Consider the following 25,140-nt stretch of genomic DNA (forward strand, 5'->3'; position numbering starts at 1 on the left):
GGGTCTGGTCAGGGATGGAGGTGAGAGCATGAGGGTCTGGTCAGGGATGGAGGTGAGAGCATGAGGGTCTGGTCAGGGATGGAGGTGAGAGCATGAGGGTCTGGTCAGGGATGGAGGTGAGAGGGTCTGGTCAGGGATGGAGGTGAGAGCATGAGGGTCTGGTCAGGGATGGAGGTGAGAGCATGAGGGTCTGGTCAGGGATGGAGGTGAGAGGGTCTGGTCAGGGATGGAGGTGAGAGCATGAGGGTCTGGTCAGGGATGGAGGTGAGAGGGTCTGGGCAGGGATGGAGGTGAGAGCATGTAGGTCTGGTCAGGGATGGAGGTGAGAGCATGAGGGTCTGGGCAGGGATGGAGGTGAGAGCATGAGGGTCTGGTCAGGGATGGAGGTGAGAGCATGAGGGTCTGGTCAGGGATGGAGGTGAGAGCATGAGGGTCTGGTCAGGGATGGAGGTGAGATCATGAGGGTCTGGTCAGGGATGGAGGTGAGAGCATGAGGGTCGGGGATGGAGGTGAGAGCATGAGGGTCTGGTCAGGGATGGAGGTGAGAGCATGAGGGTCGGGGATGGAGGTGAGAGCATGAGGGTCTGGTCAGGGATGGAGGTGAGAGCATGAGGGTCTGGTCAGGGATGGAGGTGAGAGCATGAGGGTCTGGTCAGGGATGGAGGTGAGAGCATGAGGGTCTGGTCAGGGATGGAGGTGAGAGCATGAGGGTCTGGTCAGGGATGGAGGTGAGAGCATGAGGGTCTGGGCAGGGATGGAGGTGAGAGGGTCTGGGCAGGGATGGAGGTGAGAGGGTCTGGGCAGGGATGGAGGTGAGAGCATGAGGGTCTGGTCAGGGATGGAGGTGAGAGCATGAGGGTCTGGTCAGGGATGGAGGTGAGAGGGTCTGGTCAGGGATGGAGGTGAGAGCATGAAGGTCTGGTCAGGGATGGAGGTGAGAGCATGAGGGTCTGGTCAGGGATGGAGGTGAGAGCATGAGGGTCTGGGCAGGGATGGAGGTGAGAGCATGAGGGTCTGGTCAGGGATGGAGGTGAGAGCATGAGGGTCTGGGCAGGGATGGAGGTGAGAGGGTCTGGGCAGGGATGGAGGTGAGAGGGTCTGGTCAGGGATGGAGGTGAGAGGGTCTGGTCAGGGATGGAGGTGAGAGCATGTAGGTCTGGTCAGGGATGGAGGTGAGAGCATGAGGGTCTGGTCAGGGATGGAGGTGAGAGCATGAGGGTCTGGTCAGGGATGGAGGTGAGAGCATGAGGGTCTGGTCAGGGATGGAGGTGAGAGCATGAGGGTCTGGGCAGGGATGGAGGTGAGAGCATGAGGGTCTGGGCAGGGATGGAGGTGAGAGGGTCTGGTCAGGGATGGAGGTGAGAGCATGGGGGTCTGGTCAGGGATGGAGGTGAGAGCATGAGGGTCTGGTCAGGGATGGAGGTGAGAGGGTCTGGTCAGGGATGGAGGTGAGAGCATGAGGGTCTGGTCAGGGATGGAGGTGAGAGCATGAGGGTCTGGTCAGGGATGGAGGTGAGAGCATGGGGGTCTGGTCAGGGATGGAGGTGAGAGCATGAGGGTCTGGGCAGGGATGGAGGTGAGAGCATGAGGGTCTGGGCAGGGATGGAGGTGAGAGCATGAGGGTCTGGGCATATGAGATGTAGTCATTGTTTCTGTGCGTCTGTAAGTTGTTGTTTGTATGTACTGTATACGTTTCTATGTGGAGTGGATAAAGTCACAGAAAAGTCAGTCTAGAGCCCTCCCCCTAATGGAAAAGTCAGTCTAGAGCCCTGCCACTAATGGAAAAGTCAGTCTAGAGCCCTGCCACTAATGGAAAAGTCAGTCTAGAGCCCTGCCACTAATGGAAAAGTCAGTCTAGAGCCCTGCCACTAATGGAAAAAGTCAGTCCAGAGCCCTGCCACTAATGGAAAAGTCGGAGTCTAGAGCCCTGCCACTAATGGAAAAGTCAGTCTAGAGCCCTGCCACTAATGGAAAAGTCAGTCTAGAGCCCTGCTGCTAATGGAAAAGTCAGTCTAGAGCCCTGCTGCTAATGGAAAAGTCAGTCTAGAGCCCTGCCGCTAATGGAAAAGTCAGTCTAGAGCCCTGCCACTAATGGAAAAGTCAGTCTAGAGCCCTGCCACTAATGGAAAAGTCAGTCTAGAGCCCTGCCACTAATGGAAAAGTCAGTCTAGAGCCCTGCCACTAATGGAAAAGTCAGTCTAGAGCCCTGCCGCTAATGGAAAAGTCAGTCTAGAGCCCTGCTGCTAATGGAAAAGTCAGTCTAGAGCCCTGCCACTAATGGAAAAGTCAGTCTAGAGCCCTGCCACTAATGGAAAAGTCAGTCTAGAGCCCTGCTACTAATGGAAAAGTCAGTTTTATATTGCGATATTACTTATTGTCCATATCGCCCAGCTCTAATAGAGATGTATCACAACGTCATCTCTGATGCATCATCATATTCACACCATTTTAGATATGACTCGTTAGCATTCTACAACTCCTTCACCCTGATCTAGCATCAGTTTAAAGTTTTAGATCACAATGAATAAGATCACAGAGGAGACCTGATCCTAGATTAGCACTCTTGCTATGACATGCTTTATGGAGACAAGCCCTGGTGCATTACTCAGACTTCCATCATGTTAAAGTGACTCACCTTCTCATTATGCAGCTCCAGCACTCTGGTTGTGTAGTAGGACTTGACGTCTTCTGAAACCAGCGTTATCAGGAAATGTGTATCTCTGAACGACATCTCATGCTCATCCTGCGTCGGCCAATACTGAGCACACTTTTCCTGTCAGGCGGGAAATACAGAAGACAGTCAGTAAGTCAGACACCTTAGTTGAACGGTGAACTCGTGACAGAAAAGAGAAGCGTTTCCAGTCTTAATAATATACTGCATAAGCACTATGCATGAAGGGGGGGTTGGCTCAAGCAGCATCTGAAGAATAAAATCCTGTGCTTGGGGAACTGTCAGGCCCCCTCCCATTCTCTAAACCACAGAGTCGGAGGAAATACAACTCCACAGAAAGTGGCTTTTCACTCCCCCATCTTACCAAAAATAGTGTGATCTGTGTACCACATGCAGGCAATACTAGAAGATAGTAGTTATGTACTCACTGATCCCTTCTCTATGACTGTTCAGCATTATAACAGCCTTATGTACTCACTGATCCCTTCTCTATAACTCTGTTCAGCATTATAACAGCCTAATGTACTCACTGATCCCTTCTCTATAACTCTGTTCAGCATTATAACAGCCTAATGTACTCACTGATCCCTTCTCTATGACTCTGTTCAGCATGATGACAGCCTAATGTACTCACTGATCCCTTCTCTATAACTCTGTTCAGCATTATAACAGCCTAATGTACTCACTGATCCCTTCTCTATGACTCTGTTCAGCATGATGACAGCCTAATGTACTCACTGATCCCTTCTCTATAACTCTGTTCAGCATTATAACAGCCTAATGTACTCACTGATCCCTTCTCTATAACTCTGTTCAGCATGATGACAGCCTAATGTACTCACTGATCCCTTCTCTATAACTCTGTTCAGCATTATAACAGCCTAATGTACTCACTGATCCCTTCTCTATAACTCTGTTCAGCATTATAACAGCCTAATGTACTCACTGATCCCTTCTCTATGACTCTGTTCAGCATGATGACAGCCTAATGTACTCACTGATCCCTTTTCTATGACTCTGTTCAGCATGATGACAGCCTAATGTACTCACTGATCCCTTCTCTATAACTCTGTTCAGCATTATAACAGCCTAATGTACTCACTGATCCCTTCTCTATAACTCTGTTCAGCATGATGACAGCCTAATGTACTCACTGATCCCTTCTCTATAACTCTGTTCAGCATGATGACAGCCTAATGTACTCACTGATCCCTTCTCTATAACTCTGTTCAGCATTATAACAGCCTAATGTACTCACTGATCCCTTCTCTATAACTCTGTTCAGCATGATGACAGCCTAATGTACTCACTGATCCCTTCTCTATGACTCTGTTCAGCATGATGACAGCCTTGGTATTTTGTTCCCAGATCATCAACCAGAAGTGACCACAGGTGTTCCTCAGAGGGCCCTGTGGATGACAGACAGGCAGACAGACAGACAGACAGACAGACCATACAGACAGACAGACCATACAGACAGACAGACCATACAGACCATACAGACAGACAGACAGACAGACCATACAGACAGACAGACAGACCAGACAGACACAAACCCATTAGCTAACCAAGATTAGGCATTGGGAAATTAAAGTGCATTTGGGGGTCAGTCAAGTAATAAATATTACAAGATATCAACAGTTCTATTTGTAACTTTTTTCAGGCTTAGAAACACCATTCATATAATATCACACCACCAGGTCAGAGTGCAAACAGATTGTTTTAGTCAATTTGGTAACGATTAGTTCCTCCCCTCAAACCCTTCATCCTCATCATCCATTTCCTGTTTCCAGTCATTGCTCTGTAACATCATCAGTTTGGCTGTGGTTAAACAGATCCTTCATAACAACATCACTGTGTTAGTTCTGTTAATCAAGTGTTAGTTCTGTTAGTGTTAGTTCTGTTAATAAAGTGTCAGTTCTGTTAATCAAGTGTTAGTTCTGTTAATCAAGTGTTAGTTCTGTTAATCAAGTGTCAGTTCTGTTAATCAAGTGTTAGCTCTGTTAATCAAGTGTTAGTTCTGTTAATCAAGTGTCAGTTCTGTTAATCAAGTGTTAGCTCTGTTAATCAAGTGTTAGTTCTGTAATCAAGTGTTAGTTCTGTTAATCAAGTGTTAGTTCTGTTTGTTCTGTTAATCAAATCAAATCAAATTTTATTGGCCACATGCGCCGAATACAACAGGTGCAGACATTACAGTGAAATGCTTACTTACAGCCCTTAACCAACAGTGCATTTATTTTTAACAAAAAAGTACAAATAAAACAACAACAAAAAAAGTGTTGAGAAAAAAAAGAGCAGAAGTAAAATATAATAACAGTAGGGAGGCTATATATACAGGGGGGTACCGGTGCAGAGTCAATGTGCGGGGGCACCGGCTAGTTGAGGTAGTTGAAGTAATATGTACATGTGGGTAGAGTTAAAGTGACTATGCATAAATAATTAACAGAGTAGCAGCAGCGTAAAAGGATGGGGTGGGGGGGCAGTGCAAATAGTCCGGGTAGCCATGATTAGCTGTTCAGGAGTCTTATGGCTTGGGGGTAGAAGCTGTTGAGAAGTCTTTTGGACCTAGACTTGGCACTCCGGTACCGCTTGCCGTGCGGTAGCAGAGAGAACAGTCTATGACTAGGGTGGCTGGAGTCTTTGACAATTTTGAGGGCCTTCCTCTGACACCGCCTGGTATAGAGGTCCTGGATGGCAGGAAGCTTGGCCCCAGTGATGTACTGGGCCGTACGCACTACCCTCTGTAGTGCCTTACGGTCGGAGGCCAAGCAGTTGCCATACCAGGCGGTGATGCAACCAGTCAGGATGCTCTCGATGGTGCAGCTGTAGAATTTTTTGAGGATCTGAGGACCCATGCCAAATCTTTTCAGTCTCCTGAGGGGGAATAGGCTTTGTCGTGCCCTCTTCACGACTGTCTTGGTGTGTTTGGACCATGATAGTTTGTTGGTGATGTGGACACCAAGGAACTTGAAGCTCTCAACCTGTTCCACTACAGCCCCGTCGATGAGAATGGGGGCATGCTCGGTCCTCCTTTTCCTCTAGTCCACAATCATCTCCTTTGTCTTGGTCACGTTGAGGGAGAGGTTGTTGTCCTGGCACCACACGGCCAGGTCTCTGACCTCCTCCCTATAGGCTGTCTCATCGTTGTCGGTGATCAGGCCTACCACTGTTGTGTCGTCGGCAAACTTAATGATGGTGTTGGGGTCGTGTCTGGCCATGCAGTCATGGGTGAACAGAGAGTACAAGAGGGGACTGAGCACGCACCCCTGAGGGGCCCCCGTGTTGAGGATCAGTGTGGCAGATGTGTTGTTACCTACCCTTACCACCTGGGGGCGGGCCCGTCAGGAAGTCCAGGATCCAGTTGCAGAGGGGAGGTGTTTAGTCCCAGGATCCTTAGCTTAGTGATGAGCTTAGAGGGCACTATGGTGTTGAATGCTGAGCTGTAGTCAATGAATAGCATTCTCACGTAGGTGTTCCTCTTGTCCAGGTGGGAAAGGGCAGTGTGGAGTGCAATAGAGATTGCATCATCTGTGGATCTGTTGGGGCGGTATGCAAATTGGAGTGGGTCTAGGGTTTCTGGGATAATGCTGTTGATGTGAGCCATGACCAGCCTTTCAAAGCACTTCATGGCTACAGACGTCAATGCTACGGGTCGGTAGTCATTTAGGCAGGTCCTTGGGCACGGGGACTATGGTGGTCTGCTTGAAACATGTTGGTATTACAGACTCAGTCAGGGACATGTTGAAAATGTCAGTGAAGACACTTGCCAGTTGGTCAGCACATGCTCGGAGTACACGTCCTGGTAATCCGTCTGGCCCTGCGGCCTTGTGAATGTTGACCTGCTTAAAAGTCTTACTCACATCGGCTACGGAGAGCGTGATCACATAGTCATCCGGAACAGCTGGTGCTCTCATGCATGCTTCAGTGTTGCTTGCCTCGAAGCGAGCATAGAAGTGGTTTAGCTCATCTGGTAGGCTTGTGTCACTGGGCAGCTCGCGGCTGTGCTTCCCTTTGTAGTCTGTAATAGTTTTCAAGCCCTGCCACATCCGACGAGCGTCGGAGCCGGTGTAGTAGGATTCAATCTTAGTCCTGTATTGACTCTTTGCCTGTTTGATGGTTTGTCGGAGGGCATAGCGGGATTTCTTATAAGCACCTGGGTTAGAGTCCCGCTCCTTGAAAGCGGCAGCTCTACCCTTTAGCTTAGTGTGGATGTTGCCTGTAATCCATGGCTTCTGGTTGGGGTATGTACGTACGGTCACTGTGGGGACGACATCATCGATGCACTTATTGATGAAGCCAGTGACTGATGTGGTGTACTCCTCAATGCTGTCTGAAGAAAATCCCGGAACATGTTCCAGTCTGTGCTAGCAAAACAGTCCTGTAGCTTAGCATCTGCGTCATCTGACCACTTTTTTATTAACCGAGTCACTGGTGCTTCCTGCTTTAGTTTTTGCTTATAAGCAGGAATCAGGAGGATAGAGTTATGGTCAGATTTGCCAAATGGAGGGCGAGGGAGAGCTTTGTATGCGTCTCTGTGTGTGGAGTAAAGGTGGTCTAGAGTTTTTTTTCCTCTGGTTGCACATTTAACAGCTGGTAGAAATTAGGTAGAACGGATTTAAGTTTCCCTGCATTAAAGTCCCCGGCCACTAGGAGCCGTTTTCCTGTTGATTTATGGCCTTATACAACTCATTCAGTGCAATCTTAATGCCAGCATTGGTTTGTGGTGGTAAATAGACAGCTATGAAAAATATAGAAGAAAACTCTTGGTAAATAGTGTGGTCTACAGCTTATCATAAGATACTCTACCTCAGGCGAGCAAAACCTCGAGACTTCCTTAGTATTTGATTTTGTGCACCAGCTGTTGTTTACAAATATACACAGACCGCCACCCCTTGTCTTACCGGTGTCAGCCGTTCTATTCTGCCGATGTAGCGTATAGCCCGCTAGCTGTATGTTATCCATGTCGTTCAGCCACGACTCGGTGAAACATAAGATATTACAGTTTTTAATGTCCCGTTGGTAGGATAACCGTAATCTTAGGTCATCCAATTTGTTATCCAATGATTGAAGATTGGCTAATAGGATTGATGGAAGAGGCAGTTTACTCGCTCGCCGTCGGATCCTTACAAGGCACCCCGATCTACGTCCACGATATCTCTGTCTCTTCCTCATGCGAATGACGGGGATTTGGGCCTTGTCGGGTGTCTGTATGATATCCTTCGCGGCCGCCTCGTTGAAGAAAAAATCTTCGTCCAATACGAGGTGAGTAATCGCTGTCCTGATATCCAGAAGCTCTTTTTAGTTATAAGAGACGATGGCAGAAACATTATGTACAAAATCAATTACAAATAACGCGGAAAAACACACATAATAGTACAAATGGTTAGAGGGCTGTAAAACGGCAGCCATCTTCTCCGGCGCTGTTTCTGCTAATCAACTGTTTGTTCTGTTTGTTCTGTTAATCAACTGTTTGTTCTGTTAATCAAATGTTTGTTCTGTTAATCAAATGTTTGTTCTGTTAATCAACTATTTGTTCTGTTAATCAATTGTTTGTTATTTTAATCAAGTGTTCTGTTAATCAAGTGTTAGTTCTGTTAATTAGTGTTAGTTCTGTTGATCAGTGTCAGTTCTGTGAATCAAGTGTTCTGTGAATCAAGTGTTCTGTGAATCAAGTGTTCTGTGAATCAAGTGTTCTGTTGATCAGTGTCAGTTCTGTGAATCAAGTGTTCTTTAATCAAGTGTTCTGTTAATCAGTGTTAGCTCTGTTAATCAAGTGTTAGTTCTGTGAATCAAGTGTTAGTTCTGTGAATCGAGTGTTAGTTCTGTGAATCGAGTGTTAGTTCTGTGAATCGAGTGTTAGTTCTGTGAATCGAGTGTTAGTTCTGTGAATCGAGTGTTAGTTCTGTTAATCGAGTGTTAGTTCTGTGAATCGAGTGTTAGTTCTGTGAATCGAGTGTTAGTTCTGTGAATCTAGTGTTAGTTCTGTGAATCTAGTGTTAGTTCTGTTAATCGAGTGTTAGTTCTGTTAATCGAGTGTTAGTTCTGTGAATCGAGTGTTAGTTCTGTGAATCGAGTGTTAGTTCTGTGAATCGAGTGTTAGTTCTGTTAATCGAGTGTTAGTTCTGTTAATCGAGTGTTAGTTCTGTTAATCGAGTGTTAGTACTGTGAATCGAGTGTTAGTTCTGTGAATCTAGTGTTAGTTCTGTTAATCGAGTGTTAGTTCTGTTAATCGAGTGTTTGTTCTGTTAATCATTAATCAGTGTTAGTTCTGTCAATCAAGTGTTCTTTTTACTCAAGTGTTAGCTCTGTTAATCAAGTGTTAGCTCTGTTAATCAAGTGTTAGCTCTGTTAATCAAGTGTTAGCTCTGTTAATCAACTATTTGTTATGTTAATCAACTATTTGTTCTGTTAATCAACTGTTCTTTTAATCAAGTGTTCTGTGAATCAAGTGTTCTGTGAATCAAGTGTTCTGTGAATCAAGTGTTCTGTGAATCAAGTGTTCTGTGAATCAAGTGTTCTGTGAATCAAGTGTTCTGTGAATCAAGTGTTAGTTCTGTTAGTCAAGTGTTAGTTCTGTTAATCAAGTGTTCTGTGAATCAAGTGTTCTGTGAATCAAGTGTTATGTGAATCAAGTGTTCTGTGAATCAAGTGTTCTGTGAATCAAGTGTTATGTTAGTCAAGTGTTAGTTCTGTTAATCAAGTGTTCTGTTAATCAAGTGTTCTGTTAATCAAGTGTTCTGTTAATCAGTGTCAGATCTGTGAATCAAGTGTTCTGTGAATCAAGTCTTCTGTGAATCAAGTGTTCTGTGAATCAAGTGTTCTGTGAATCAAGTGTTAGTTCTGTTAATCAAATGTTAGTTCTGTTAATCGAGTGTTCTGTTAATCAAGTGTTCTGTTAATCAAGTGTTCTTTTAATCAAGTGTTCTGTTAATCAGTGTTAGTTCTGTTAATCAAGTGTTAGTTCTGTTAATCAAGTGTTAGCCCTGTTAATCAAGTGTTAGCTCTGTTAATCAAGTGTTAGCTCTGTTAATCAAGTGTTAGCTCTGTTAATCAAGTGTTAGCTCTGTTAATCAAGTGTTAGCTCTGTTAATCAAGTGTTAGCGCTGTTAATCAAGTGTTCTGTTAATCAAGTGTTCTGTTAATCAAGTGTCAGTTCTGTGAATCAAGTGTTCTGTGAATCAAGTGTTCTGTGAATCAAGTGTTCTGTGAATCAAGTGTTCTGTGAATCAAGTGTTAGTTCTGTTAATCAAATGTTAGTTCTGTTAATCAAGTGTTCTTTTAATCAAGTGTTCTTTTAATCAGTGTTAGTTCTGTTAATCAAGTGTTAGCTCTGTTAATCAAGTGTTAGCTCTGTTAATCAAGTGTTAGCTCTGTTAATCAAGTGTTAGCTCTGTTAATCAAGTGTTAGCTCTGTTAATCAAGAGTTAGTTATGTTAATAGAAGTCAGACATAATAGGAAAGAAACAATACAAAGAGGAAAACATCATATTAGAGGGCTGTAGATGGACGACAATAACAACAGAATGGACGACAATAACAACAGAATGGACAACAATAACAACAGAATGGACAACAATAACAACAGAATGGACGACAATAACAACAGAATGGACGACAATAACAACAGAATGGATGACAATAACAACAGAATGGACGACAATAACAACAGAATGGACAACAATAACAACAGAATGGACAACAATAACAACAGAATAGACGACAATAACAACAGAATGGACAACAATAACAACAGAATGGACGACAATAACAACAGAATGGACAACAATAACAACAGAATGGACAACAATAACAACAGAATGGACGACAATAACAACAGAATGGACGACAATAACAACAGAATGGACGACAATAACAACAGAATGGACGACAATAACAACAGAATGGACAACAATAACAACAGAATGGACAACAATAACAACAGAATGGACAACAATAACAACAGAATGGACGACAATAACAACAGAATGGACGACAATAACAACAGAATGGACGACAATAACAACAGAATGGACGACAATAACAACAGAATGGACAACAATAATAACAGAATGGACAACAATAACAACAGAATGGACAAGTCACCTGAGTTAAAATGTAACTCCTCTGGGCCTCCTCTATGACCACCAGGCTGGCGTTGATGTAGTCGTTCTCTGCCTTCTCCAGTTTAACTCTGCTGTGATCAACTACACAGACAACCACAGAGGAGAGAAGTAATATATTAACAACATATCCAAGTGAAAGACAAGTTTATGTATGTATTGAATTGCCTCATTGAGGACAATAACATTTTCTGAATCTGAAGTTGGTATCATACAGCTATCAATGTGGTACGTAAGACAACAACAACGAAACCTTTTAAAAAACGAACAAGATATAAAGGGGTATGAAGTCACTTACATGGATTGACATCTCTGTATCGGTTCCGGTTGCGATTTTCTGGATATTTAGCAACTTTGAAAGGGCATTCATGGGACTGATTCCGTATTTCCTGCAGACAAACAAACGGTTCAGTCATCACAGACTTATAGACTATGAATGGTTTCTCTATAGGCCTGCACACAAGGTCAGACTACTTTAGATAGATTTCACGGAATCAGACCATGTTTAGCTAGATCCTCTGGTCACACTGATAGGATGGATGATGCTGTGGGCACTGAATGGAACCTCATGTATTACTGGTAGGATAACGGTTTAGGTTCGGGGGACTAGTTCAGTAGTTTATGAACAGTGGATGATGTCAGAAGAGCAGGTACTCCTTATTGATCAGGAATAATCTCATCCCTGAAATGATCATGACATAAAGGCAGGTCTCATCAGCATCACTGACTGGTCTAAAACAAGGACGGGAAACATCAACTCAGGGAGAAAGGCAGTTCATCATCTTTAGGAGCGTCTTTTAAAATTAAAGACAGCGGATTGCTATAAACTCATAACACAATCTGCCACACTTGGCAGCAACCAATGGATGTTTAAAAGGTTAAAACCGCTGACCAACAAATTCAGGAAATAGTTGTCATCTGCGATTGCCCAAATAAACACTTGTGCTCACTAATTGGAAGCACCAGCAGGGTTTTGAATCTGTTGACAAACCATCTCTGCCCCTACACAGATGGTAATGCTTCGCCGCAACCTTCGCTCTCTCTCTCCCACTACTCTCTCCTCTTCCATCCTATCATCTCTTCCCTCTGCTCAATCCTTCTCCCTCCAATCTCCTGATTCTGCCTCCTCAACCCTCCTCTCCTCCCTTTCTGCATCCTTTGACTCCCTGTGTCCCCTATCCTCCCGGCCGGCTCGGTCCTCCCCTCCAGCTCCGTGGCTTGATGACTCATTGCGAGCTCACGGAAATGGAAGAAAACTAAACTCCCTGCCGACCTGGCATCTTTTCACTCCCTCCTCTCTACATTTTCTTCATCTGTTTCTGCTGCTAAGGCCACTTTCTACCACTCTAAATTCCAAGCATATGCCTCTAACCCTAGGAAGCTCTTTGCCACATTCTCCTCACTGCTGAACCCCCCTCCTCCTCCCTCTGTGGATGACTTCGTCAACCACTTTGAAAAAGAAGGTTGACGACATCCGATCCCCGTTTGTTAAGTCTAATGACACTGCTGGTCCTGCTCACACTGCCCTACCCTATGCTTTGACTTCTTTCTCCCCTCTCTCTCCAGATAAAATCTTGCGACTTGTGACTGTAGGCCGCCCAACAACCTGCCCGCTTGACCCCATCCCCTCCTCTCTTCTCCAGACCATCTCCGGTGACCTTCTCCCCTACCTCACCTCGCTGATCAACTCATCCTTGACCGCTGGCTATGTCCTTTCCGTCTTCAAGAGAGTGAGAGTTGCACCCCTTCTCAAAAAACCAACACTCGATCCCACTGATGTCAACAACTACAGACCAGTATCCCTTCTTTCTTTTCTTTCCAAAACTATTGAGCGTGCCGTCTTTAGCCAACTCTCTTGCTATCTCTCTCAGAATGACCTTCTTGATCCAAACCAGTCAGGTTTCAGGACTGGTCATTCACCTGAGACTGCTCTTCTCTGTGTCACGGAGGCTCTCCGCACTGCTAAAGCTAACTCTCTCTCCTCTTGTCCTTCTAGACCTGTCTGCTGCCTTTGATACTGTGAACCATCAGATCCTCCTCTCCACCCTCTCCGAGCTGGGCATCTCCGGCGTGGCTCACTCTTGGATTGCGTCCTACCTGACCGGTCGCTCCTACCAAGTGGCGTGGCGAGAATCTGTCTCCGCACCACGTGCTCTCACCACTGGTGTCCCCCAGGGCTCAGTTCTAGGCCCTCTCCTATTCTCCCTATACACCAAGTCACTTGGCTCTGTCATATCCTCACATGGCCTCTCCTATCATTGCTACGCAGACGATACACAACTAATCTTCTCCTTTCCCCCTTCTGATAACCAGGTGGCGAATCGCATCTCTGCATGTCTGGCAGACATATCAGTATGGATGACGGATCACCACCTCAAGCTGAACCCTGGCAAGACGGAGCTGCTCTTCCTCCCGGGAAGGACTGCCCGTTCCATGATCTCGCCATCACGGTTGACAACTCGCTGTGTCCTCCTCCCAGAGTGCGAAGAGCCTTGGGTGACCCTGGACAACACCCTGTCGTTCTCCGCTAACATCAAGGCGGTGACCCGATCCTGCAGGTTCATGCTCTACAACATTCGGAGAGTACGACCTGCCTTACACAGGAAGCGGCACAGGTCCTAATCCAGGCACTTGTCATCTCCCGTCTGGATTACTGCAACTCGCTGTTGGCTGGGCTCCCTGCCTGTGCCATTAAACCCCTACAACTCATTCAGAATGCCGCAGCCCGTCTGGTGTTCAACCTTCCCAAGTTCTCTCACGTCACCCCGCTCCTCCGCACACGCCACTGGCTTCCAGTTGAAGCTCGCATCTGTTACAAGACCATGGTGCTTGCCTATGGAGCTGTGAGGGGAACGGCACCTCCGTACCTTCAGGCTCTGATCAGTCCCTACACCCAAACGAGGGCATTGCGTTCATCCACCTCTGGCCTGCTGACTCCACTTCCTCTGCGGAAGCATAGTTCCCGCTCACCCCAGTCAAAACTGTTCGCTGCTCTGGCACCCCAATGGTGGAACAAGCTCCCTCACGACGCCAGGACAGCGGAGTCACTCACCACCTTCCGGAGACATTTGAAACCCCACCTCTTTAAGGAATACCTGGGATAGGATAAAGTAATCCTTCTACCCCCCCCAAAAAAATAAAATAAAAATAAAAAATTGTAAAGTGGTTATCCCACTGGCTATAGGGTGAATGCACCAATTTGTAAGTCACTCTGGATAAGAGCGTCTGCTAAATGACGTAAATGTTAAATGTAAATGTAGCTGGCAATCTAATCATTGGCAAGATTAGCTAATTTAGGCATGACATGCCAGCAACAAACGTTGACACTACACATCCAAGTATATCCAAGCCCCCATTCTCATCGACGGGGCTGTAGTGGAACAGGTTGAGAGCTTCAAGTTCCTTGGTGTCCACATCACCAACAAACTATCATGGTCCAAACACATTAAAATAGTCGTGAAGAGGGCACGACAAAGCCTATTCCCCCTCAGGAGACTGAAAAGATTTGGCATGGGTCCTCAGATCCTCAAAGAATTCTACAGCTGCACCATCGAGAGCATCCTGACTGGTTGCATCACCGCCTGGTATGGCAACTGCTTGGCCTCCGACCGCAAGGCACTACAGAGGGTAGTGCGTACGGCCCAGTACATCACTGGGGCCAAGCTTCCTGCCATCCAGGACCTCTATACCAGGCGGTGTCAGAGGAAGGCCCTCAAAATTGTCAAAGACTCCAGCCACCCTAGTCATAGACTGTTCTCTCTGCTACCGTACGGCAAGCGGTACCGGAGTGCCAAATCTAGGTCCAAAAGACTTCTCAACAGCTTCTACCCCCAAGCCATAAGACTCCTGAACAGCTAATCATGGCTACCCAGACTATTTGCACTGCCCCCCACCCCATTTTTTTATGCTGCTGCTACTCTGTGAATTATTTATGCATAGTCACTTTAACTCTACCCACATGTACATATTACCTCAACTAGCCGGTGCCCCCGCCCCGGTACCCCCCTGTATATATAGCCTCCCTGCTGTTATTTTATTTTACTTCTGCTCTTTTTTTCTCAACACTTTTGTTGTTGTTTTATTTTACTTTTTTTATTAAAAATAAATGCACTGTTGGTTAAGGGCTGTAAGTAAGCATTTCACTGTAATGTCTGCACCTGTTGTATTCAGCGCATGTGGCCAATAAAATTTGATTTGATTTGATATCTGACCAAATTATGAAAGACAAACGTTGTAATTTTGATTTCCGTAAAGTGAGTGTGGAAGAGGTGAAAAAAGTATTGTTGTCTATCAACAATGACAAGCCACCGGGGTCTGACAACTTGGATGGAAAATTACTGAGGATAATAGCGGACGATATTGCCAATCCTATTTGCCATATTTTCAATTTAAACCTACTAGAATGTATGTGCCCCCAGGCTTGGAGGGAAGCAAAAGTCATTCTGCTACCTAAGAATAGTAAAGCCCCCTTTACTGGCTCAAATAGCCGACCAATCAGCCTGTTACCAACCCTTAGTAAACTATTGGAAAAAATAGTGTTTGACCAGATACAATGCTATTTTACAGTAAACAAATGGACAACAAACTTTCAGCATGCTTATAGAGAAAGACATTCAACAAGCACAGCACTTACACAAATGACTGATGATTGGCTGAGAGAAATTGATGATAAAAAGATTGTGGGGGCTGTTTTGTTAGACTTTAGTGTGGCTTTTGACATTATCGATCATAGTCTGCTGCTGGAAAAACGTATGCGTTATGGCTTTACACCCCCTGCTATATTGTGGATAAAGAGTTACCTGTCTAACAGAACACAGAGGGTGTTCTTTAATGGAAGCCTCTCCAACATAATCCAGGTAGAATCAGGAATTCCCCAGGGCAGCTGTCTAGGCCCATTACTTTTTTCAATCTTTACTAATGACATGCCACTGGCTTTGAGTAAAGCCAGAGTGTCTATCTATGTATGCGGATGACTCAACACTATACCAGGTGGTGTCAGAGGAAAGCCCTCAAAATTGTCAAAGACTCCAGCCACCCTAGTCATAGACTGTTCTCTCTGCTACCGCACGGCAAGCGGTACCGGAGTGCCAAGTCTAGGTCCAAAAGACTTCTCAACAGCTTCTACCCCCAAGCCATAAGACTCCTGAACAGCTAATCATGGCTACCCGGACTAAATATTTGCACTGCCCCCCCACCCCATCCTTTTACGCTGCTGCTACTCTGTTAATTATTTATGCATAGTCACTTTATCTCTGCCCACATGTGCATATTACTTCAACTACCTCAACTAGCCGGTACCCCCGCACATTGACTCTGCACCGGTACCCCCCTGTATATATAGCCTCCCTACTGTTATTTTATTTTACTTCTGCTCTTTTTTTTCTCAACACTTTTTTGTTGTTGTTTTATTTTTACTTTTTTGTTAAAAATAAATGCACTGTTGGTTAAGGGCTGTAAGTAAGCATTTCACTGTAATGTCTGCACCTGTTGTATTCGGCGCATGTGGCCAATAAAATTTGATTTGATTTGATTTATACATGTCAGCTACTACAGCGACTGAAATGACTGCAACACTTAAAGAGTTGCAGTTAGTTTCAGAGTGTGTGGCAAGGAATAAGTTAGTCCTAAATATTTGGAACAAATCCTTCACTAAACTCCAAACCTGAATTAAATTTTGTAATAAATAATGTGGAGATTGAGCAAGTTGACATGACTAAACTGCTTGGAGTAACCCTGGATTGTAAACTATCATGGTCAGAACATATAGCGCTGTTCTACCTTCTTAACAGCACTATCAACAAGGCAGGTCCTACAGGCTCTAGTTTTATCGCACCTGGACTACTGTTCAGTCGTGTGGTCAGGTGCCACAAAGAGAGACTTAGGAAAATTAGCTCAAAACAGGGCAGGACGGCTGGCCCTTGGATAAACACAGAGAGCAAACATTAATAATATGCATGTCAATCTCCTGGCTCAAAGTGGAGAAGAGATTGACTTCATCACTGCTTGTGTTTGTGAGAGATGTTGAAATGTTGAAAGCACCGAGCTGTCTGTTTGAACTACTGGCGCACAGCTCGGACACAGATGCATACCCCACAAGACATGCCACCAGAGGTCTCTTCACAGTCCCCAAGTCCAGAACAGACTATGGGAGGCACACAGTACTACATAGAGCCATGACTACATGGAACTCTATTCCACATCAGGTAACTGATGCAAGCAGCATAATCAGATTTTAAAAATACATAAAAATACACCTTATGGAACAGCGGGGACTGTGAAGCAACACAAACATAGGCACAGACACATGCATACACACACGGATTTTGTGTTGTAGATATGTGGTAGTGGAGTAGGGGCCTGAGGGCACACACTTAGTGTGCTGTGAAATATGTTATAAATGTATTGTAATGTTTTTTTAAATGTATAACTGTCTTAATTTTGCTGGACCCCAGCTAATGGGGATCTATAATAAATACAAATACTATCGAAAAGAGAACAACCGTTAGCTAAGTAGCTAGCTAGCTGGCTAGATAAACCTCTTAGCGAGGATGTCGTTAGTAACCGCATGCATGCGCACGCTAAAAACTCCAGATTGTTGGCTTTGAGTCTAGCTAAGTATTGTTGTGCGCCATCACCGAAAAGAGATGTCTAAAGACAGAAAAGTAAAAGGCAACAAGAGAACTAAGAAATAAACATCCCCTGCGTATTTCTACGAATAGCTGCTATTTGCGTGCGTAAATAGCAGCTGACACTGGTGCTGCTAGCTGCATTAGCTAAGCTAACAGCTAGCTAACTTACTATGTATAAGTTCTGCCACCGGCCCTCTGAATCCATGTCCTTAAAGTCCTGGTCCATTTTTAAAGTGTTATTTTATCAATATGGATGATAACTATAAATTATTTAAGTCATTACTTGTTTTAAAACAAAGCCATTCGCAAAAAAAAAAAAAAAAACGATTACAGACTTTCTCAGTGTAGTTGACGTCTAATACGGGGTGATGTGCGCATGCGCCATTAGGGGTCCTTCGGTAATGTTCGTCACTAGTTGCCACAAAGTCATAAACTCAGCCTATTTCTACAATTTCTAATTTTAAACTGTGATTTTAAATCTAACCTTAACCAAACCGCACTGCTAACCTTATGCCTAACCTTAAATTAAGACCGAAAATCTATTTATTTGTATGAATGTTTACGATATTGACTTTGTGGCTGTGGTAACTAGAGGAAACCTTCGGGATCTGTCAAAAACAAAGATTTTCTATGTCATTCGAGATAATAAATGCTCACCTTTTTAAGGCATATTAGTGACTGCGGCCTGGTTTCGAGAGAATAATTAATTCATATCGTTTGGGACTATAATATAGTTTGCTTTGGCACAATTTGGCAGTCAAATATTATGAAGTGGCGTATTTCAGCTTGGCAGTGAAACTACTGTAGCGACCCGCACAGACAGCTGTGTGTTATGTGTTAGGCTAGTAGATGGTTGTGTTGTACCTACCAGTACCCAGTGTTCGCGGGGTCCGACATGTCAATCAACCTGCTATCTGCCAATCACGGGAATGCCTGGAATGTTCTGATGCCGGGCATCCTGGCGGTTGGCGGAGTGGCGTGGAGGGGGGTTGGGCAGGGGGATGGAGCATTGGAAGTTAAGACCAGGTTTAGCCTTTGTTCTCTCTCTTTTTACGTCTGGGCTTCACAAGAGAAGGTCACGATTGGCTTGTGGGTTATCTTTCATTTATTTGGCGTGGGCTACGGCCAAACAGTAGCCTGTGTGAAGTTGGTTTAATAAACCGTCCATTCGTAAACTCAATCCTCTGTCTGGACAGTTGTTCTTTTATGATCTAGTCAGGTCATTACATTGGTGTCAGAAGTAAAAACGTTGATAAAAGTTAGCCAGCTAGCTAGCTGACTTCTGTGGCTAGCTACCGTAGGTGAGAACGGGGGTTGAAGATGCTTCGAGGGAATCCGAAAGTGAAGGTGGAGGTATTATGGCCAAGGAGGTGCGTGTGCATGGACGTCGGGGGTTCTGGCTGAGGAGATCGCCAGGGCATCGGAGCCCAGAGGCCGCTTGAGGGAGGACGTTAGAGTGATGGCGGCTGAAGCGGGCATGAGTGCTTCGTCGACTGTGTTTCGCGCGGATTCTGGTGGGCGGACCGAAGGGGGTGACGTCGGCCGCGGCGGGACGAGGAATCTGGGGCTCAGGATGTAAACAAACATGGCGGCGCCCAGTTCCCGGCTGCGTCCGTATCCGTTAAGACCCCGAAGTATTCCGGTAAGGCGGATTGGGAAGCTTTTCATGCTCAGTTTGAACTGTTAGCTCATTTTAGGGGTGGTCGGATGAAGATAGGGCACTGCAGTTGGCTTTATGCCTCACGGATGAAGCTCTGGCCTGTTTGATATTGATTAGCTCGCGGACAGACGTGATTATGGTGCTTTAGTGGGAGCACTGAGGAGGCGCTATGGACAGCGTGTACAGCCCGGGCTACTGCGCTCCGAACTGAGTAATAGACGCAGGCAGCCTGGAGAGCCTCTACGGGTGCTAGCTAATGACATTGAGAGCCTTCTCGGCGGGCATATGCTCACATGCCCCCCTCCGTGCAGAGCGAGCTAGCACGGACCAGTTCATACAGGCGCTCTCTCTACGGAGCTGCGCATACAGACCCAGCTGGCTCATCCTGAGTCATTGCAGGTAGCCTTGGAGATGGCTTTGGAGAGGAGCTGGTGTGGGCTGGGGCTTCAGCTGGGGCTTTGGTGGGGGTGCAGGGAGACAGACCCTCTGTGCGAGCTGGGGGGCAGAGCAGCCCGGAGCCGGAAAAGCCTGCATGGGTGGCTGAAATGACAGAACTCATTCGTGCTGTGTCGCTACAGGCGGCACGAAACACACGCCCTGGTCCCAGGGTCTGCTGGGGTTGTGGCCAGCCAGGCCATCTGCACCGAGATTGCCCCATGTCCCCCAGAGTTCAGGGAAACCGCTCGGGGTCCGCATAGACCGGGTAGTGCGGACCCCTGGCTTTCTATCTCAAAACCACCATCTTCTTCAGGAGGAGCCCACCGGCACAGACGGGGAAGCAAGGCTCCACTTCCCCCAGAAGCAGACGAGGGCAAGCGGATGGAGCCTGTTGTTGTGGTGGGCCGGACCTGTGTTGGGGACTTTTGTCATGTCCCTGTCACTGTGGAGGGGGTGCCCTGCTCCGCCCTGGTGGACACTGGGTCCACAGTAACCCTGGTGAGGCCAGATATTGTGCCAGGTTGGACTCAGTGTGAGCCTACAACTGTGCAGCTCCGCACAGTCACAGGTGAGCTGGCACCCATGAAAGGGAAGGGAATAATGACTCTGACAGTAGGGGGCAGGACTGTGCGTCATCCTGTGTGGGTGGCGGCTGTGCAGGACCCTTGTATCCTGGGGTTGGACTTTCTTAGGAGCACAGGCTGCCAGTTAGACCTAAATAGGGGCACACTGAGCTTCCAGGGAGGGCCGGAGGTCACCATGGCCCCTAATGTCACATTCACTCAACCCAACAAACCCTTTACTCCAACAGTTAAAGCAGCAGAGACTCATGGCTGCCCCCTCCCCCACATCTGGGTGTGACTTTTCCCCAGCCCCCTGTCACCTACGGCGTTGCGTTACATTCCCCCAGCTACCTCCACGACACAGTCCTCTGTGAGCCCGGGCAGCGCCCCCCCAGCCCAGCTACCCCAGATGGGAGGGGAGAGGACACTGTCTGCAGTGAGGGAGATATGGGGGAGGAACTGTGTTGGTCTTGACCCCGAGCAGCAGGAACGGTTGAGGCAGTTGCTGTTTGAATTCAGAGACAGCTTTGCGCTGAGTGAGGAAGAGGTGGGTCAGACTCATCTGGTGCAGCATGAGATCGACACAGGTGATGCCTCGACCTATCAAGATGCGTCCCCGCCGTATCCCGCTGGCACGCCAGGAGGCGGCAGACAAGGCTGTGTTGGAGATGCAGCGGGCAGACTTCGTTGAGCCCTCAGACAGCCCCTGGGCGGCGCCAGTCGTCATGGTTCCAAGAAGGGGGCAAGCTGAGGTTCTGTGCGGACTACAGGCGGCTGAATGAGGTAACCAGGAAGGACTCATACGCCATACCACGTATCGATGAGTCGCTGGACCTGGTTAGGGGGTCCTCCTGGTTCTCCTCACTAGACCTCCGCAGTGGCTACTGGCAGGTGCCCCTCTCCCCAGAGGCCAGAGCCAAAACTGCGTTCTCCACTAACAGAGGACACTGGCAGTTCAAGGTCCTGTGCTTTGGCCTGTGCAACGCTCCAGCTACTTTTGAGCGTTTGATGGACAGGGTGCTGGATGGCATCCCCCGACAGCAGTGTCTGGTATACCTCGATGACATCCTGGCCCATGGCAGCTCCTTCCAGTCAGCCCTGGGGGCGCTACGGTGTGTGCTGGAGAGGGTGGCTGCCGCAGGTCTGAAGCTCCACCCCGAAAAGTGCCACTTCATAAAAAGAGAGAGGTGTCCTTCTTGGGCCACCGAGTGGGGAAGGAGGGGATCAGCACCATGGAGGACAAGGTAGCGGCTGTCAGAGACTGGCCCACCCCCACCGACCAGCGTCAGCTGAAGAGCTTCCTGGGCCTGGCCTCGTACTACAGGAGGTTTGTACGGGGCTTCTCAAGCGTTGCTGCTCCACTGAACCGCCTGCTGCCGAAGGACAAGGCTTTCACTTGGACAGTGGAGTGTGAGGAGGCGTTCAACACCCTCAAACGTGCACTGATCGAGGCCCCGTGCTCGCTTCACCCTGACCTCACATTGCCCTTTATCCTGGACACAGACGACGAGCAATGTGGGCATGGGTGGGGTGCTGGCCCAGGTGGGGGCCAGAGGGGAGAGAGTGGTGGCGTACTTCAGCAAAACATTTGACAAACATGAGCGCCGCTACTGTGTCACCCGGCGGGAGCTCTTGGCTGTTGTGGCTTCCGTCAAACACTTCAAGTACTACCTGGGTGGTCTGCCCTTTACTGCTAAGGGACTGACCACTCTGCTCTCCAGTGGCTCATGTCTTTCAGAGAGCCAGAGGGGCAGGTGGCACGCTGGTTGGAGGAGCTTCAGCCGTATGACTTCACGGTGGTGCACAGGGCAGGGGCACGCCACTCAACGCCGACGCCATGTCCCGTCGGCCCTGTACTGCAGACGGCTGCCGCCACTGTGAACGGAGAGGGACGGAGAGAGAGCTGTGTGCAGAGGAGGGGGTCTGTGCCACAGTGTGCCGGGCGAGCGGGCCTGTCTGCTGTGAGCTGCAGACTGTCGACGTGGCTGAATGGGGGCAGCAGCAGGGACGGGACACAGACCTACAGCCAGTGCTACAGTGGGTAGAGGCGCAGGTGAGGCCACCATGGGAAGAGGTGACAGCGCTCTCACTCGCGACCAAAGGGTTGTGGTCAAAGTTTGAGCGACTGCGGCTGGCTGATGGCGTGTTACAGCGGGCATGGAAGGAGTCAGCTACGGGGGAGGAGAGGTGGCAGGTGGTGGTCCCAAAAGCATTGCGGGAGGCTGTGCTCCAGAGTACTCATGGGGGTGGGGACTGGACACTTTGGGGTCACAAAAACACTGCGCCGCCTCCGTCAGGGCTTTTACTGGGGGCAGCACAAGAGGGATGTGGAAGACTTTTGCCGCCGCTGTGACAACTGCACAGCGAGAAAGGGCCCCCCAGGCCGCTCTCATGCTCAGCTCCAACAGTTCCCAGTGGGGGCTCCCATGGAGAGGGTGGGAGTGGATGTAGTTGGGCCGTTCCCCACCACAGACAGTGGAAACCGCTGGGTGCTCACGGTCATGGACTATTTCACAAAATGGCCCGAGGCCTATGGTCTGCCTGACCAGGAGGCAGAGACCATCGTCGACGCCCTGACAGCGGGGATGTTCAGCAGGTTTGGAACTGCAGAGTCCATCCACAGCGACCAAGGCAGAAACTTTGAGTCCCGTGTGTTCGCCACCATGTGTGAGAGGCTGGGTATGCACAAGACCCGCACTACTCCTCTCCATCCTCAAAGTGATGGCCTTGTGGAGCGCTTCAACAAAAACGCTTGGACAGCAGCTGGCCATCGTCTCTTCCAAACACCAGCGTGACTGGGACAAGCACCTGCCTATGGTCCTCATGGCATGCCGCTCCGCTGTCCAAGACTCCACCTCCTGCACGCCTGCCCTCCTCATGCTGGGAGAGAGATCCGTGACCCTGCGGAGATGGCGTTTGGTCGGCCCCCTGATAGCCCTCATGTTTCCCGGGGCCGGAGTATGCCCGGAGACTCCAGGACCGCCTGGAGACAGCCCACACCTTCGCCAGAGAGCAGCTGCTGAATGCAGGTGTGAGGCAGAAGAGGAACTATGACGTGCACACCCGGGGGAAGGCACTTTGTGGCTGGGGAGCTGGTCTGGGTCTCACAGCCCGCTGAGGAAAAAAGGCAGATGCCCCAAGTTGGACAGTCACTGGGTGGGACCCTGCAGTGTCCCTGGAGAGGGTAGGGGAGGTTGTTTACTGGGTGCAGCTTCCTCCCAGGGGGAGAAAGGTGACACTGCACCGGGACAGGTTAGCCCCATAGAGAGGGCCTCTTCTCCCCAAACCCCAGGAACCCCCACAATTCCCGCTCTGGCAATGAAAATTCTCCAGGCACCCACCCCCAGGTGCCGAGACAAAGGCTCCAGACAGCCCACTCCCCTGTGTCACCGCGTGGTTCCCCAGAGCCACGGACTGTATTACCCGTTCCGCTTCCTTGTCCCCCATGTCCTTGCCTTCATCCCCTGGTTCCCAGAGAGGCACTCTGCGCCATCACAGCCACGCAGGCAAAGGAGACCTCCGGGTCACTTCAGAGACTTTGTTTGTTCCCTCGGGGACGAGGGACTTTGTGGTGGGGGGCTGTGGAGCGACTCCGCACAGACAGCTGTGTGTTATGTGTTAGGCTAGTAGATGGTTGTGTTGTACCTACCAGTACCCAGTGTTCGGGGTCCGACATGTCAATCAACCTGCTATCTGCCAATCACGGGGAATGCCTGGAATGTTCTGATGCCGGGCATCCTGGCGGTTGGCGGAGTGGCGTGGAGGGGGTTGGGCAGGGGATGGAGCATTGGAAGTTAAGACCAGGTTTAGCCTTTGTTCTCTCTCTTTTTACGTCTGGGCTTCACAAGAGAAGGTCACGATTGGCTTGTGGGTTATCTTTCATTTATTTGGCGTGGGCTACGGCCAAACAGTAGCCTGTGTGAAGTTGGTTTAATAAACCGTCCATTCGTAAACTCAATCCTCTGTCTGGACAGTTGTTCTTTTATGATCTAGTCAGGTCATTACACTACTTTTTAGAAAAATGGCGCCGACCAATGCAACCTGTCCAATCATAATACAGTGTGTGCAAATGTAGCAAGTTATGGAGGTAAGGCAATAAATAGGCCATAGTGCAAAATAATTACAATTAGTATTAACACTGGAGTGATAGAAGTGCAAGAGATGATGTGCAAATAGAGATACTGGGGTGCAAATGAGCAAAATAAATAACAATATGGGGATGAGGTAGTTGGGTGGGCTAATTTCAGATGGGCTGTGTACAGGTGCAGTGATCGGTAAGGTGCTCTGACAACTGATGCTTAAAGTTAGTGAGGGAGATAAGAGTCTCCAGCTTCAGAGATTTTTGCAGTTCGTTCCAGTCATTGGCAGCAGAGAACTGGAAGGAATGGCGGCCAAAGGAGGTGTTGGCTTTGGGGATGACCAGTGAGATATACCTGCTGGAGCGCATACTACGGGTGGGTGTTGCTATGGTGACCAATGAGCTAAGATAAGGCGGGGATTTGCCTAGCAGTGATTTATAGATGGCCTGGAGCCAGTGGGTTTGGCGACGAATATGTAGTGAGGACCAGCCAACAAGAGCGTACAGGTCACAGTGGTGGGTAGTATATGGGGCTTTGGTGACAAAACGGATGGCACTGTGATAGACTACATCCAATTTGCTGAGTAGAGTGTTGGTGTCATGAGCCCTCTCACTCCACCGGGTTACCACCTTAATTTGTTTCCACTATCTTCCACTCTGCTCACCTCCCTCTCTCTACTCAGCCTAACTAGCTCCACCTGTCCCTGCTCTGCTCGGCTCTAATTACTCTGCCAGCTGCGCTGCATTACCCACTAACCTCTCCCAGTATTTAAGGCCCTGTCTTTCAGCTCTCCGGTGTCAGATCGTCTGCAAAGCTCACACCCGGAACCTGTTTGCTCGCGCTTCTGGCTCACCCTGGTTTTGTGACCCCGGACCTGCCTGTTTTTGGATACTCTTCTGCCTCAGGAGATCCAGACCTGCTTCTGCCATTACGACTCCTGACTACTCTTCAATCCCGGTAACTCTGACCAGCCTTCTGCC

At 48.1% G+C, this 25,140-nt stretch overlaps 1 protein-coding gene across 1 annotated transcript in view; it reads right to left on the minus strand.

The window, feature by feature from the left end:
• Positions 1-17,748, minus strand: part of ptpn2b (protein tyrosine phosphatase non-receptor type 2b) — an 85,191-nt gene extending 67,443 nt beyond the window's left edge. The window contains exons 1-5 of the mRNA XM_041869321.2: positions 17,590-17,748; positions 11,090-11,180; positions 10,775-10,875; positions 3,982-4,080; positions 2,636-2,773 (exon numbers count right to left, since the gene is read on the minus strand). Of these exons, the coding sequence (XP_041725255.1) occupies positions 2,636-2,773; positions 3,982-4,080; positions 10,775-10,875; positions 11,090-11,180; positions 17,590-17,646 (486 nt within the window). The 5' untranslated portion in view covers positions 17,647-17,748. The remainder of the gene's footprint in view (positions 1-2,635; positions 2,774-3,981; positions 4,081-10,774; positions 10,876-11,089; positions 11,181-17,589) is intronic.
• Between the last annotated feature and the right edge of the window lie 7,392 nt (positions 17,749-25,140).

Source organism: Coregonus clupeaformis, unplaced genomic scaffold, assembly GCF_020615455.1.
Source record: "Coregonus clupeaformis isolate EN_2021a unplaced genomic scaffold, ASM2061545v1 scaf0187, whole genome shotgun sequence".
In the NCBI taxonomy this organism is placed as follows: Eukaryota; Metazoa; Chordata; class Actinopteri; order Salmoniformes; family Salmonidae; genus Coregonus; species Coregonus clupeaformis.